At 38.9% G+C, this 16,432-nt stretch overlaps 4 protein-coding genes across 7 annotated transcripts; 3 read left to right on the forward strand and 1 right to left on the reverse strand.

Moving 5' to 3' along the window:
- Positions 1 to 776: 776 nt before the first annotated feature.
- samd8 (sterile alpha motif domain containing 8) lies at positions 777 to 5,885 on the reverse strand. 4 transcript variants are annotated; one of them, XM_067488783.1, is made up of 7 exons: positions 5,720 to 5,877; positions 4,970 to 5,082; positions 4,185 to 4,760; positions 3,234 to 3,329; positions 3,002 to 3,119; positions 2,751 to 2,901; positions 777 to 1,704 (listed from the first exon to the last, which is right to left on the reverse strand). In XM_067488783.1, exons 2-7 carry the CDS (start codon positions 5,065 to 5,067, stop codon positions 1,400 to 1,402), a joined length of 1,344 nt encoding a protein of 447 aa, XP_067344884.1. In that variant the 5' UTR covers positions 5,068 to 5,082; positions 5,720 to 5,877; the 3' UTR covers positions 777 to 1,399. The 4 variants fall into 4 exon arrangements, with proteins under 4 accessions (XP_067344884.1, XP_067344885.1, XP_067344886.1 ...); XM_067488786.1 differs by having other exon boundaries at positions 1,476 to 1,726; positions 5,720 to 5,885; XM_067488784.1 differs by lacking the exon at positions 4,970 to 5,082 and having other exon boundaries at positions 5,720 to 5,878.
- Positions 5,886 to 6,059: 174 nt separating this feature from the next.
- Positions 6,060 to 8,193, forward strand: LOC137105943 (dual specificity protein phosphatase 13A-like). The gene is made up of 4 exons (XM_067488792.1): positions 6,060 to 6,429; positions 6,532 to 6,749; positions 6,895 to 7,084; positions 7,513 to 8,193. The coding sequence occupies exons 1-4, from the start codon at positions 6,281 to 6,283 to the stop codon at positions 7,529 to 7,531; spliced, it is 576 nt and encodes a 191-aa protein (XP_067344893.1). The 5' UTR covers positions 6,060 to 6,280; the 3' UTR covers positions 7,532 to 8,193.
- A 383-nt stretch (positions 8,194 to 8,576) lies between these two features.
- LOC137105944 (dual specificity protein phosphatase 13A-like) lies at positions 8,577 to 11,460 on the forward strand. The gene is made up of 3 exons (XM_067488793.1): positions 8,577 to 8,839; positions 9,039 to 9,256; positions 9,798 to 11,460. Exons 1-3 carry the CDS (start codon positions 8,712 to 8,714, stop codon positions 10,007 to 10,009), a joined length of 558 nt encoding a protein of 185 aa, XP_067344894.1. The 5' UTR covers positions 8,577 to 8,711; the 3' UTR covers positions 10,010 to 11,460.
- Positions 11,461 to 11,719: 259 nt separating this feature from the next.
- On the forward strand, positions 11,720 to 15,777 carry LOC137106082 (dual specificity phosphatase 29-like). The gene is made up of 5 exons (XM_067489096.1): positions 11,720 to 11,887; positions 12,130 to 12,201; positions 13,679 to 13,898; positions 14,575 to 14,795; positions 15,551 to 15,777. The coding sequence occupies exons 3-5, from the start codon at positions 13,744 to 13,746 to the stop codon at positions 15,775 to 15,777; spliced, it is 603 nt and encodes a 200-aa protein (XP_067345197.1). The 5' UTR covers positions 11,720 to 11,887; positions 12,130 to 12,201; positions 13,679 to 13,743.
- The last annotated feature ends 655 nt before the right edge of the window (positions 15,778 to 16,432 follow it).

Below are 16,432 nucleotides of genomic sequence, written 5' to 3' on the forward strand. Positions count from 1 at the left end.
GTTATTGGTTTAATTGACCAGCACACCATAGCTTCCAACACCTTTATAAACTCTTCATCCCTAATGCTGAAAACCATCTGTCTAATAGCAGACATATGTACAGTATATTGTGTAGTAAGACAAAAAAAGAGAACTTTTTTTTTTTTTTTTACACTTCTTTAAGGTTTTTAATGATGGAAATGATAGAACATTACACTTAAATAGCACATTGTGTTTCAGATAAACACTGAAGAACTGTAAACATTTACCTATGAGCATGTTGCTGCAACTTTGTATATTAAATATAAAAATACCCATTAAAATTTACAAAATGAAATAAATTAATATAAACAAATGCATACAAATTTAGGAATCATTTTTAAGAACTATTTTAGGGAAAGGTCAAGTGGTATTTAAGCCTGGTCATTTACACTGTATGATGAAAGTTTTTTGAAAAAGCACTAAACAACTAAAACAGTAAACATGACAGATTTGGGATGTTTCTATACAAAGGAGCTTACCATAACACTCAAGGTAATTGGCAAATTGAATCATATTTAAGACCTCTGGGAGAAAAAAATAAAACATTTTTTTCCAAACTTTTGGCAGATTTTCTAGGTCTGGTAAGGAAAAGGCAGGCTATCTGAATATTATAAACACAGGAGTCAGTGTATGTTTCTCTTACAACAAGCTATGATTTTTGTTTCATCAGTAGGTACTAACTTTGTTAAAATGTAAGCCTAATCTCAAGGAATGCAGAAGACTCAATCTCAATATGATGAAAAAATGTATATACAAGAAGCATTAATATGGACATCTTTACATATTGCTTTAATGGTCCTTAGAGTTATGTTTTGATAAATTATGCAGTGGTAAGTAAGACAAAACTTTTAGTCAAGAATCAAGATTAAACCTTTGAAACAATTAGGTGTTTAACTACACACAAATTAATACACTGCTAAGAAGGATTAGGTAGACTGCTGCCTGAGAATTATCTTAATGTGGCTTTTATTATGTGCCATCCACAATTTTTAGGTTTCTATGGTACCAAAACATTTAGCATAAAATTATATACCTTTTAGTAAAAGACTTGCGGACAAATCAACAACGCATGTCCCCACTGTGTTCAGCTTTCAAACCAAGCAGAGTGTTAAAAAAAAAAAAAGCAGCTTTCAAAACATTGCATGGTTTGGTGGATTTTGTCTAATCCAGCTAAAAATGGTGACAGGGAAAGGTTAGAAATGACGTCCCAGACTATAAGAGGGTATGGCTCTGTGTATCCCATCAGGCCTCAGTGCTGATAGGATCACATCAGTCAGTTGTTGATGAGAATAATACATACAGTCTGAGTTGGCAACTTGACAAAGGGGAGCAAACATCACAGGTTAAGAAATGTCTGAAGGTACCACTGCTCCTGCTGTTATCCGATCAGCCTCCTCATCACAGTAGGTCTAGAGAAGGGCCAGCAATACTCATTGGGGACGGGACCGTTCACATTACACTCAAAGAAGGAGAACATGGGGAACCATATGCGGGCTCGTCGACTTTGCTGGTAGGCCCGAGTGTTGGCTAGAGTGTGGTAGTAAAGGAAGAGTCTGGTGGTGATGTAGAAGGCTATGAAGACGTCGATGGAGTAGTGTTCATGTGCAGCCAGGATGAAGAAAATGCCGAAGAGATTGAGGACCCAGGACAGCGTGTGAATAAAGTTCCAGCTTCGGGGAGTGTCTGTATTTGGGAGGCAGAAAGACTAACTGTATTTTAATTTGTATCTTTTAGGCCTATCGTCCCACAAATATTGTATATTTTTGTTCTCTTATTTTCAGCTGCATTACCAATTAAAGACACCGGATGGCAACACAGGGACAGTGTTCCCATATATGGCATCTCCCCTATGTGGCAACTTTTTTTTGAACCATAATCAAGTATTTCAACCTTCAAATATCACCGCTTCTAGTAACAGCTCATAATTTCTCTACAAATATATGACACCCACTGTGACATTATGAACATTTTAAATCTTCATACCAAGTACAATTCGTTTTAGTGTGTTAGGGGGTTAAAATCTTCAAAGTCAAAGAAAACAATATTCATACTAAATGTCATATTAATATATATTTTATTTATTAAAAAAACCTTGGTTAAATTTGTGTGATGTCCAAAATGTTAACTTGGAATAAAGCTTTGAACAAACATGACTGCAGAGCTACAACCAGAAATATTAAGAAATCGGTTTGAGTTTGTGAATTGAATTGAAATTCTATTGGGAAAAATAAATAACTACAAATAAAAACAGCCACAATCTAAAAGCAAAACCCTTAACATGAGACAAGGTCTTAAGTCTATTAGAGTAAGGACTGTATTTTCATTCATCAGTATCATTAAGAGATTGGCTACATAGTTATTTTCTTCATTATTATCGGTTATTCCAAGGCCAAATCACCTTAATGTTAATATCCTCAGCCTATCAACCAATAAATCAGGAGTATAGGTTCTAAGTATAGGCCTGAGTGATTAAATATCAAGGACTGTTCTGCAGCAACCTTTTCATAATTTTTTATGTGATAAATACTTGTGCTTGTGATTAATGTTGTAGTATGTGTAGTGTTGTTCAAGTAATGTTTTTGTCATGGTACATGTGCCCTGGGATTCAGGATGAATTTTTAATATTTTGACAATAAAGTGTAAAACAATCTAATCAACATAAAAATTTAAAGGGGCTTCTGAAGTTCAGCTATTTGGTTATGTACATGTCTGAATGTAAAACTACTCACACTCTGTTACAAAGAAGTTGAGCATGGTGAGGACCACAGTGTGGCCGCTGAACATGTAGTCGCCACATGTATGCACCCCTGTCAGGGTCATCCCAAAACCACTCCAGATGGCCACAGCTCGCTGCAGTTTGGCCCACATGTCACCGTACATCTAGACCAGAGAATAAGCGAAGCTCTTAATGTTGTTCTGTCAGTGGGGCAAATATGTAGCGTTTAGTGTATGATACATGCCGAATAGATTAGTGTATTACCTTTCCCGAGCACTGCAGGTGCTGTCCTGGCACAGACAGGGAGGTAACAAACATGGTGATACAGCGAAGCATGAACACTGTTCCCATTAGGCTGCACATGCGCCGCAAGAGGATGGACCTGCACAATGTGGGAAACAGTTCTCCTGGGTCTTTTACTTATCAGACACACTGTAGGTACAGAACAGGTTCTGCAGTGACAACTCTATACTGAGGTAAAAAGTCAGGATTCTACCTGTGTTTATGAAGCAGCAGAACAAGTAGCCAGATGTTACAGAGAATCACGCCACATGCCTCAGCCATGGCAAAGGCCCATGGTATTCTAGGCACACTGTTGAAGAGAAATGAATTAGTGCGGAGACAACTGCTGTATTAAGTCATCAACAATGCAATGAATGTTGTTAAAGTCCTAATTTAAGAATTTACTCGTCTGTTTCATATTCTTGTAAATGTAAAATTTGGGGGAGGGTGGGAGGGTGGAGGGGTGGGGGTCATGTTTGTTATATTGTGACATGTTGACTGCCAGTTTGTTCTCACAGAGTACAGCTTGTTCAATAAATTTAAGTAAATAAATAAATGAAAACTCTTGTTAACAACAGCTTAACTGATGAACTGCTATTAAATGCTGACACATTTCTGTGGCTTAGTGTTTACAGTAAAAACAATGCACATCATTCTCTAACTCTATCACAACAACAGCATAAAGGAACCAAACCCTAGTTTTAAACTTTCCATATCCTTGACTGATTTTAAATATTACAATATTCACTGTAAATAATATTACTAGTGAGTGGGAAAATCTGTAAAACATGAAAAACTGGCCTCGGCATGATTCATCTCTCCAAAACCCACAGTAGCATTTCCCTAAACCAGCTCTACAAATAAGCTAAGGCATTCAATGAAAAGCTCTAAGCTGGTCATAAACAATGGGTGAGACTACAAAGTAGGTCATTTTTAAAAAATCTCAAAGACATCTTTGAACCAAAGCTACCCCATCAGGAATATGTGAAGACAATAATAGAAACAAGCTACAAGGAAGTAGGGCAGTTATGTCCACCATCTGGTGTGATATTCTGACAGTAGAAAATAATTTAAATTTTTTTTCTTTCTGTCTTTGGACTTTAACAACTGAGTGATGTTTGAGTTGTTTTTGGAGGTAAAACTAAATATGAGATCACACACCTACCTGTCCAGGAAGATATCTGGCAATGGAGGGTATGTGCGCATGTCAGGCACCCTCTCATGCACTATGACCATGACAAAGGATGTGAACCCAAACACAAACACCACATAGATAGAGCTCAGCACTGTCTTCCAGTACTCTGGGTCCAGACGCCTCGTCTGCTGTTTAAACTTCCCATTAGTGTACTGGTGATACTCCTCTCCCACCGGTGCTGTGTCAGTACTGTCACAATCTCTGCTGGGGTCTCCATTGCACATCCACTCCAAACTTCCTCCAGAGCCTGTTGGAGAGTGACCATCAAAGGGAAAACCAAGCTCCTCCAACACGTCAATGTTCTGTTTCTGTAGTTTGCGGATTGACACCATCAGGCGCTTGATGTCTCCCAGCACCTTGAGCTCCAAGGGCGGTGAACGGAGGTCATACTCACTGAGGGTGAGCAGACTGGTTCCGTCCAGTCGGTGCTTGTAGCATAGCAGGTCCACATAGTCACAGAAACCCTCTTCCTTTAGCCACTTTGCGACATGTTTGGGTGTCCAGCGACGGACACTCAGATGGGTCATTTCCGCTGTGCTCTGAGGCCTGAAGAATAACACATCAAACTTTAAGTGCGACTCAAACTACAAAGCCCTGTCAATATCCATTAATGATTGGCGTCCTCAAAAGCAAACAAAGGAAGTAGACCCACACACACAATTTATTTTCACTGAATCAGCAACACTGAACCCAGACGAACCCCACAACACTGCAAAATAGACAGAAAATGACTTCACCGTGTGACAAAATGTTACATTAAGTTCATTTCTTCAGTTTCACTGGCAGGCTGATCTTTCCTAGCTTGACCAAATACACGAGGCAGAGGCGGCAGGAACTGGCAAGAGGTTTGCATAGTGGATACCACACCCTGGAAATGTAGGTGAAGGAGCAGACATGTAGGGATTTTAAAACTAATACACTATTTATGGTTTTAGTTTAGTTCTAGTTTTGTTTTTTTAATATACCACAATCTTATTAATTTACACTATAACACACACTAAACTGAAAAACAATCTCTAAACTTCAGTGGTACCAAACCCTGTCATTTAAATCTATGACTGCAAAGACATTCATACAATGCTCCCAAATTTAACACTTGTAGAAGTTTTGCACTTTATAAAAGTTCATAAAAGAACTATACTCAATATACACAGTCAGGTAACGTCCGACTCTGTCAAGTAAAACCCTACAAACCCCTGCAAAAAAACAAACAAACAAAAAAAACATAAACCCACATGACTGGCTATCAATTCAAGTGAGGCCATGAGATACCTGTAGTTACTGTTAACATCTTTCCAAACTTGTAAATAATAAAAAATACAAAACAAGCAAATGTGACAAGTGAAGGTGTGTGTAAGCACAACATGAACCGAAAGGAACGCATCCATCATCTTTCTAGAACCCTGTTTAGCAGAGGCTAAACTCAAGGCTCAAGCTAACGATAGCTAGCAATCTAAGCTAGCTTACGTGCTAGCTTCATCAATGCGTCTGCCTTTCTCACTCACCCGGACTGAGATGTAACAGAAGGCGATACGGGAATGTGTTTATTCAGCTATGTAGCTATATGGCATCTCGCAAAAAACTGAAGAAACAGTATTAGCGTTTGCTGCCACAATACGCGCTTGCTGAAAATCATTTCGCCGTGGCATCGCGCTGGTTAGCATAGCGTCATTGTTGACAGCACAATGCGGTAATGTGCAGAATAGCTGCGCAGGTATATTCAGTAACAAATGAGCTTGGATGCTGTAGCCGGCCAACGGCGAGCGCACATCTACCTACTGGTGAAAAAAGAGAAATGCAGCGCTTTTACTTATGCACAATTAACGTTGCTATGGTGAAAAACTGTTAATTCATTGTGCACTTACACGCCGCAAAAGGAGATGTCGTGATGGGACCTAAAATGCACTTGATGGGGATTTGGATTTGTGAGGCTGACCAGCATGTAGAATATAGGTCAGTGTTTTAATTTTAGACTGGGAACACCTGTCCTTGTCTGTACAAATATGGTTGTAGTAAAGCTACAGCAGAGTTTGAAATCATACAAATGTAGGCAGCTGTAAATTTGCATGCAGTCAACTATGAACAATGTGCAGGAAACTGTTGCAGCTTCTCCTGATACTCCATCTGTAAAAGACTTGGTGAAGGTTTTGTATGGAGGAAAAAGGTTTGACAATCATGTGGATGAAGTTTGGCCTAACCTGTTCATTGGTGACATGTAAGTCTACAGCATTGCTCTTGAAAGCCTATAAAATAAAAGTACTCATGTACTATGCTTTCTTATTATGTGTTTCTTATTTATGATTTCATTTGTACACAGGTCTGTGGCCAATGATCGCTACAGTCTGTGGAAGCTGGGAATCACTCATGTTCTGAATGCAGCTCATGGGAAGATGCACTGTCAGGGAAGTCATGACTTCTATGGATCCACAGTGGATTATTATGGAGTGCCTGCAGATGATTCACTGTCCTTTGACCTCTCTCGCTATTTCTTTCCCTCTGCTGAGTATATTCAGAACGCACTTGACACGGCTGGTGGTAAATACCCATCGTGTTGCTATGAAGTCACTCCATTTTATGACAGTCTGTGCAGGCCTCTCTGCAAGTCACTCATCTTACCCAGAATACAATACCATATTTTACGCTGCAGGCTCATTGTAATCCTATTCTTATTCTTTACCAGCTCGGGTTTTAGTCCACTGTGCAGTTGGAGTGAGCAGGTCTGCCTCCCTCGTCCTGGCCTACCTCATGATCCATCACCATTACACCTTACTAGAAGCTATTAGTAAGGTCAAAGAGCACAGGTGGATTTTCCCAAACAAGGGATTCCTCAAACAGCTTCTCGTTTTGGATATAAAACTACGCAAGACATCGTGAGTACAATTAAAAAATGAATTGATATTCTAACTTACACAACTGCAAATACATGTTTTCCTCCACGCAAATGAAAGATTTAGTATCTGCCAGTGGAGGGAGATGCTGTACTTTGCCTTTTCTCAGTTTGACTCTGCTGCTGTGTTTGATGTGAATCATGCTGCCTTTTCACAACCTATCGATCCTTTTATTAATATATCAGTGTAATCAATTCACCCTTAGGCAGAATACATTTTAAGACTGAAGATGACACAAGATGACTTATTTAAGCTCTGTATTAATTTTAATAAAAAAATTACATGTGTTGTGGGTCAAAATACCCAGATTCCACACAATATATGCTCAGTATAATTTCATTTGAGCTCAAATGTCAATTGTATGCATATTGATTTCCTAGTACTGATTATATGTTTTTATAATTTGACAGTTTGACCCATACAACCTGACACTCTTTAGATGTCTTACTCACTCACATCTTGTAAAATGGACACAGATGATGCAGAATACTTTAAACACTTTTCATCAGAGAAAGCCTTGGTTAATAACAATTCAGAAACATCTTCCTCTATATTTGTGATGCTCTCTAAAATAAAAGAAAATGCTGTTTTCCTGCTGAACTTCTGAAGCTCCTTTGTTCGGCATCCCATTTAGCAAAATGATAGAAAAACAGCTTCTCAAATTCAAAGTAATCACACAGTGTATTCACACGCATAAACACACACACAACTACACCCTTTTTAGACTCATTTTCACCAGCAGTTGCGGCTCATATCCTCCCAGGTTTTACAGTATGTTTGCTTGACAGTATGTCTTCAGGTGGGATTTGGTCCAGCACCACTCACACACACTACTGTGGTGATAAGAAGAAGCAGCACTTTGAATAATCAATCAATTCATCGCTCATTTGTCCCAGAGTCGAAAATGATCAATCCACCTTTACCAACTGATTTTGTATAGAACATCAGCACTTACATCACAATTCCCACATTGTACATACACATTCCCAACCCTTAGAAAAAAAAACTCATTACATTTCAGCGCATAAAGAAGCAGAGGTTAATTATGTGTTCCTTCAATTTAAAAACTGAGATGGGTGAAATTGACCTGCAACATAATAGAAAAGTTAAAAGCAACAATTGCAGCCTGTTTGATGTCATGTGCAGCCCATGGCAAAGCTTTTTTTTCTCCCCTTTTTCATCCAATTTGCTTTCACAAGATATTTATGTCAGAGCAGTAAAATAGCTTTGTGAAGCTGTTACAGTATTTCTCTTCCATAAATGGTACATTACACTCTGATCCAGGATTAGCAATACACTTAAATGTTTTGTCCATAATTCCACCCAATTATCACTGTTTTATGGAATGATTCATCTCAGTTTGAGGCTTATTAAATTACAGTCCCACAGCAGTGTGAAAAGCAGGGCCCAGGGTGCACTGTTTGTTGTTCTGCCCTCTGCACGAGTAAGACTACACGCTAGGTTAAGCACTAAATTGGGTAACTGTCCAGTGACAGCAGATGAACACCTGCTCGTACAGATCATCCCGAGCCAAAGTAGATGGGAATTGCTTTGATACAACAAACAGTTGGACGCCTAATCAATCCAAGACGGAGGATTTAGACCTATAATGTCAGCCCTGAAAGGCAAGAGAAGAGAATATCTAACTGTGAAGGACCTGCAGATAGTTCTGGACTCATGCAAGCTGCATCTCAATGAAATTGACGAGGTCTGGCCTAAAATATACATAGGAAATGTGTAAGTATACATTTATATTAATTGACTGATATTACCTTGCAGAAACATAAAACTTTTTATTTTAATATTAAACAGTTTCCAAAAAGTCATTATCTTTTGATGAAGCTTCTGCCACATACTGTATCACATTAAAAACATTGCGCTGTAATGCATAGCCTTTACAAGTCTTGAACCTTTATTTGTCTCTTTGTCTTGGTAGGGCAGTAGCACAAAACAAGGCTGTTTTGGTGAAATTAGGTATAACTCACATTTTAAACGCTGCTCACTCAAAGCGAGGCAGCATAGGGAACCAAAGGTTTTATGGCAACGACTTTGTGTACTGTGGCATTCCAGCAGATGACTCGACCTACTTTGATCTGGATGTTTATTTCCAGCCTGCAGCTGATTTCATTCATAAAGCACTGAAGTCATCTGATGGTAAGACTCCTCATAACGTCTTTTTCATTTTTTTACATTTTTTATTATTTATTATTTATATTATTAACTTGGTAGCTATGAAGACTTGAATGATGTTTTGCATATATCTGCTCATTTCTACAATTTCTCTCCATTAAATCCTTAAAATAAACGCATCTTTTTGACTTCTCTTATCATGTTTTCCTTTCAATGTCACCTATCAGCACAATGTAACACAATTTGTAATAAGTGTATTTTCAGCCAGCAGGAATACTAAGAGTCTTACCTTGCAGAATTTAAGTCTATAATGTGTCCATGGTTCCTTTCAAAGAAGCTATCAAGGAGCGTACGAGTTGGGATTAAGGACACAGTCAGACCTAGTCTGCAAAGGGACCTTAAATGAACAAAGGGGATGAATTTTTGAACTATTTTTAGCTCTCAGCAGGGAAAAAGAAAGGCCACAGCATGAGACAGGCAGTCATTTATGATATTAATAAGGCTGAAGTCTCTCACTAATCCTCCTTTCACATCCTCCTCTCCCTTCAACCTGTCTGTTCTTCAGGGAAAGTTCTGGTGCACTGCATCATGGGGATGAGCCGGTCATCGACCTTGGTGTTGGCGTACCTCATGATCTACCGTCACCTCCCGCTCAAACAGGGCTTGCAGAAATTGATCCAGAAGAGAGCCATCTACCCCAACAGGAATTTCCTGGCTCTGCTGATGGATCTGGATCTTCAGCTGACAAGAAATAAAAAAACATGTCAGATTCTGTAATAAAGAGACGAGGTTTACGCTTTGCAGCCACATGGCATCATGGCTTTTAGAGAGTGCAGGTAATCCAGGGCAGTCTTTTGGTCCAACAGTCCAGATTGAAATTGTTCTGCACTTAATAGATTGTCATGGAATTTGGTTCAACTGATGACTGAATTTCTGTCTGACTCAGCTCCACTTTGAGAATAATGCTAACAAATCACATTAATGTTAATGAAAGTTGTCTTTTTTTAAGTTTTACTTATGTGTTTCAACACATATTGCTGCTTCAGGTCATTCTATGTTAACATGTTACATGTTAAACATTTGCATAAAAACATGCTAACAGTATCTAATGACATACTAATAGAAGAAACCCTGTTTGCAGATTAACATACTAACGTTAGCACTCTGACAAAAAAAGTTTGCATTCCCTTATATTGAAATTTCAAAATAAGGGGATGTCTTATAATTATTCTGTATTGACAAGATGTTAGCTTTAGTTTGCATCCACCTTCCTCCCTTTTCAGTGTAAGGGGATGCTAATTTAAACCTAAACCCAACATAATTGTACAATTACTTTTATTATCGCAATTAACTAAAATGGCAGAGAAGTGTTTCAAAATGTTTTATTAAAACAATAAATTTATATAAGTGCAAAGTATGCATCCCCTTCATAAAAAAATGTTTTCAATTTTAATTAATTTCTGATTAAGAAACACTATTTGAATGTGCATTAAATATTATGTTGATTTACAAAAATCTTTCTAACAAAACAACAACAACATTTGTTTTTCTCCCTGTATTTTCTCCTAACTAGTGTTGATTATCTAATGATTAATTGCTTGTCCATTACAATCCATTGCTGTTGCTGTTGAGCTGCGTTACCTCCTCGTGGACCAGCAAAAATTGCTGTGGATGTTTTTAGAGGCGGTACTGCCTAAAACACAAAAAGGCAGTTTGGGTGCAGTTTAGTTAATGTAATGTGAAGTAATAACAGAGACAGGAATGCTTATGATATTGAGAGTTTATCAGTATTCATGACTTGAATTATGTCATTATGTCTAATTTTGTGAAACTCAGTGTATCACAGCAGAATGGACCAAATGTCTTGTGGAAAATGTTTCATGTACAAAGCATCATGAGTTAGTGAACTCTGTAGATTACCCAGAAAACGCTGATGCAAATTAACATTCAGACTCAAAATGGGAATCAATGCACAGCATCTGTCTCTGGTAACAAGACCAAACCCTCAGTGTTCACAGTATGAAATGCTTTTGGTGTTTTCATCTTGCTAGTTAGGAGGATCACCAGTGTTTCAGGTTAATTGTCAGTAGAAACATCAGAAGAAGATATTAAAATCGTTATACAAACTGGGTTTCATCTGTACATTTTGCAATTGGGTACAAGAAATATTGCAGAAAATGACATGTACTTGACAACAATAAAACTTTGTACACGTGTTTATCTTTTAATATATGTGTGATTCTTCTCTAAATACTATTTTCATGTTTTGCTCTTAACATCGCAACACATACTGGAGTTTTAAGTGGTATAAATGGCAGGTTCCCTTTCTTTTCTGTGCGCTGATTTCAACACATTGACTGTAATGAAGAATTTTAGTAAATATTGTCAGACTTAAGCTCGAGTAGAGAAGCACTGGTCTTATTCTCTTGCTATTAGAAAAGCTGTGTCCTTTCCTCCCTCCTGTTCTGGCAGCTTGGGTAACCTTTAAGGAATGCAGAAGATGATGCCAGGATTATTTTGGGCTGAGATTCAGATGTTAAAATAGCAAAAAAGGTTGCAGGGTAGATTACCAAGGAGAACACAAACAGTTGTGTTGTCGACCTACATGTAGCTCTTGTACAGACAGACCTTGAAAAAGCAACTTTTCCAACCAAGGCAAGTGTACGGTGTCTTCTTACCAATTAGTTGCAGTTAAATGTCCATGTTGTAGTTGTAGTATGCGCAGTATGAAAAACAATTACAATAATAAACTACAGTGCATGGATTTATTGTATTGTATCCCTTTGATTGCAAGTCAAATGCTTATTAGGTGCTTTTATGAAGAAGTATGTAATGATGCAGTGCATTGCCTGGTAGGTTTTTACACTTTCTTCTGTTATTCATTTGCTCAAATCCAGAACGAGAACCATATCTGAAGACTAAAAAGGGAAGTGTAATTCATAAAAGCACCAAGAAGAGGCCCGGAGGAGGTAAAAAGCCATTTTTATTTGCCCTCCATGTTAACTGTGGGCACTTTCCCATACATAGCATCTTTAATTACACAGAAGTAGAGCAGGAAGGACAGGTTAGCCTAAGGGGGGGAGGCTATGAAAACAGTACTGCAGCTCAACATGTGCACCAGGGAAATCAGTTCTCTGCCCTGACTGTGGGAGGGAGGGAAGGGTTGTACTTATAGATCAATGAGAAGAAAGAAGAGCCTCCGGGTACTCTGGGCCTGTGTTGTACCATGTGCAAAGATACAGTTTATTCTGCTTCCTAGACTCACACACTCACATGCATGGGACAAATGCGGGGTCAGATGCAGCTTTTCTTGCATAAACTGCAAATGCACTGAGTGACACGCATACTCTAATACTGTGCACACGCAGAGAGGGAAACAGCTTTCATGATGTTCGAGTGCACCTCCATATGCCACAGCAGCTTAACAAAAGGTCACTGAAACAGATTTGGTTTCAATAACTCATCCCCGTGGACACAACAATAAGTGTCCACACACACCAGCAGAATGCAAATGCAAGCCTGAACTGCTATTAGTTTCTTTACTATAACAATGCACAGGACACAGTGCTTGGACATCGTCAGCTTGGAGCACAGTCACACAGCTCAGTTGATGGTAATGTATACAGTAAGCACAGTCTCTCCAAAGCCCAGTGTGTCAATTGTAAATGCACAGGTTAGTTTATCCTGCAGCAAATGAAAAGCTGATGTTTATAAACCTTGAATGCTAATTTTCCTGTATCTCTGGAGATAAACAGATCCACTGAAAGGTGGAGTGCAGATCAATAAATGAGAGCACCATAAGGTCACAGCCAAATCATTAATACCTGGTGTTTTTAATATCAAAAATGTTTTTTAAATAAAAATATTATGACCTATTAAATGCTGACATTACGTTTTAACTACCTGTCATCAAATAAAGTGATTAAAATCAGCTCCACCTTTACCAGCAGTGACCTTTGACCCTTTTTTAGGAAAAATGTAAAAAATATATTCATGTACTTTTACTTGAGTAAAGAGTTGAAGAAGGCCAATACTTATACATTTATTTGAGTATTGAATTTGTGTACTTTAACCAACTCTGCACACAATGTATCACATTTTGCTATATGAAGACAACCAGCGCTAATGTATTACTATGTATTTAGTGCTATGATTACAGTCTAAAGGCTGAAAGCATGTACTGCACACTTGATGGTGTATGAAATTACACAATAATGCCACATTCGATTTCACTCTATTGTATTTCTACCTTCAGTGTTACCTAAGATGATGCCACTGTTTCAGTTTATGTCTGAAGTTATCAAGTTTTTTTTTCATCATCCATAGGGAAAACAGATGGTGCTTGAATCAGTTTTCTTTCTTAAACTGTAAATGAGCAAAGTAAAGAAAAAGCATTTACGCAACATTTACACTCTTGATAACTTGTTAACACATCGTGTTTTCCAGATTTCACAGCACTTTGTGATACTTTTTTGTAACCAGTTACAAAGGCAAAAGTGGAGGATCCAAACATGCCCCGAGGTGTGAGCTGCTTGGCGAGCCCTGAGGGAGCAGGGGGCAGGTATGAGACCCCTTCTGCTCCAGAGCTGCAGAGGCTGATGTGGACAAAGTCATGGAGCAGCAACCATTTGGATGAGGTTTACCCCAGGATCTATATAGGAGACATGTGAGTCAGTGGCAAATACTTCAGTACCATTATCACTGTGTAGGCCAGTTTTAAAGTATTCAGTGATAAAACACAATGAATACGTATAAGTATTTGAATAACGTTATGCAGATAGTTTCACTTTACAGTATGTTCTCAGGTTGATTTGTCTGCTTGTGTTGCTCAAAGCATGTTTAAACAAAACAACAACACTGGGTTCTCTCGTTCTCTTAAATGGTTTTATCCACGTTGTTCACACATTTTGGCTTTTTGTGCAAAATGTGTTGGATGAGCTGTCGTGAAATTCGTTTTCACATCGGTGAGTCCTTAAGATTCCTCTCATGCCACCATCAGGCCAACAGGTGAATTTGTCCAATATTAACCCAATTCTGCTGCAAAAATTAAAGACATGTTCCCATAGCTGCAGTTGTACTTTTTCTTTTGTGCCAATTAATAATAGGTTTGCATGCTAAAAGTCAACCCAAGATGCACAGTATATCTGCTTAACATTATGAGGAGCATGTTAGCATTAGGCTCCAAGCAGTGTGGTGTCTGAGTCTCACACAGCTGTTAGGCCTGTAGAAGTTCTTATTTTTCTGTAACGTAGGTGAACAGACTCTTTAAATTTTACACTAAGCCCTAACTAATCTTTCTTTCACTTACTTGCACTAACAGATAATTAAACTCTTCCCTTTAGGTATGCTGCCAAAGACAAAAGCACTCTCCAAGCTCACCACATCACCCATGTACTTAACGCCGCTGATGGGAAGTGTAGTGTGAACACGGGTGCCAGCTTCTACAGAGACACCACAATCACTTATCATGGAGTGGAAGCTTTTGACATGCCATCCTTTAACTTAAGCCCATTCTTTTACCCAGCGGCCAATTTCATCAAGAACGCTTTGAGCTCGCCCACAGGTGAGGCGCTGTCGCTGTGTTTAAGGTGTCTCTCATCATTCTTCCACATTAACTTGGAAAAGACACGACTTTTCTTCAAGGCAAGGTACAGAAACATTTGTCAGACAATTCCCATTACAGCATCCCCCTGTTGTATTACTCATTAAAATGCAAATCAAACACTAAACATAATATCAAGCTAATATCTTCCCCCCATGGTAATCTTCTCATAAGCTCAGACCTTGGCCAAGAAAATTGGTTTTAAATGGATCGCCCTGGTAATTTGTAAGCAACACTTTTATTGGACATGGAAATTACACAATTATGTTTGCGGCCTGTGCCTGCTTGGCCTGTTATGCAAAGTGAAGTCAGTATCTGACATGACGGTAATAAGCTGAGGCCTCCTCCTTCCCATGCTGGCTGATCGGGGGCTCCAGTGTGTGGCGGGGCCTACAGTAATCCCCGGCAGAAATACACAGACGCCAAGACAGTTCAATTACGCGCTCCTCTGCGCCCTAATCCTCAGGCACGATAAGGAAACAGGGATTACCGTGTGTAGAAACATTTGTTGCAACATTGTTAAAAACTTATAGTTAGGAGTTAGAAGTAGTACTCTCTGTGATGTGCATGGTGTTTAATCCACAGAGAAGTAACAAATTAGACAGTTGGAATAAAGTTCACCACAATAATCCAGTCGCTGCATGTTGCTGATATGGCTGTGCTGTGAGATGAGCCACAGGAAGTGATGCGGAGTTTTTGTTCCCACTGATTGGCAGGTAAAGTGCTCGTCCACTGCGCCATGGGTCTCAGTCGCTCATCCTCCTTGGTCTTGGCCTACCTGATGATCCATGAAAACATGACGCTGGTGGATGCAATCAAAGCGGTCAGTGCTAACAGGAACATCTCCCCCAACTATGGTTTCTTGGAGCAGCTCAGAGAGCTGGACCAAAAACTGACCTGCCAGGGATCACTGAGCAGCTGGTATTTCACTGGCCGGACTTGAGATTAAATCTATCTGTCCGTAATTTTGGACGACAGTGTCGCCTCCTGTCAGTCTCTGAGTTTGATGATCATTTAGTTGTCTTTTCCTTGTAAGATAAATTGCGTTACACAGCCTTTATCTTATTGTTTTATCCTTTAACTGGTATGAACAGCTACCATGTGTTTGTCTACACACAACTCCATAACGAATTGTTGGGTTCATTGTAAAGACAGAATAAAAACTAAATACACCAAAGAAAAGAGGGTTTTGTGAGATACTATTTCCACAGCCAAGAATAAACCCTGTACTTCAACCTAAACTGGAGGAAAAATTCAGGGCATTTCTGCCACTGGTGTCACACTATTCACTGATTGCTAGTTGGTGACAATAGAGAGCAAAAGTGTTTATCACTGCACCTACAGAGACAAGAGAGAAGGGAAAAACCTGATTTGCAAGCAGATTAGAAATAAGGAAACACATTAAATGCCTACTGAACAGAAACGTTTTGCTCCCAAGAAAACAGCACAGGGCACCTTCACAGTGCATCTTTAATTCTTTGAAAATGTGTCAAGTCTGCTGTCGAATGTCTTAGAATTTGGATAGAAGTTCCATAACACCATCAAGTCCCTGGCGTGGTTTGAACTGACACAGTGTGGCAACCTGACAACAATTGCTC

Source organism: Channa argus, chromosome 20, assembly GCF_033026475.1.
Source record: "Channa argus isolate prfri chromosome 20, Channa argus male v1.0, whole genome shotgun sequence".
NCBI classification, from domain to species: domain Eukaryota; kingdom Metazoa; phylum Chordata; class Actinopteri; order Anabantiformes; family Channidae; genus Channa; species Channa argus.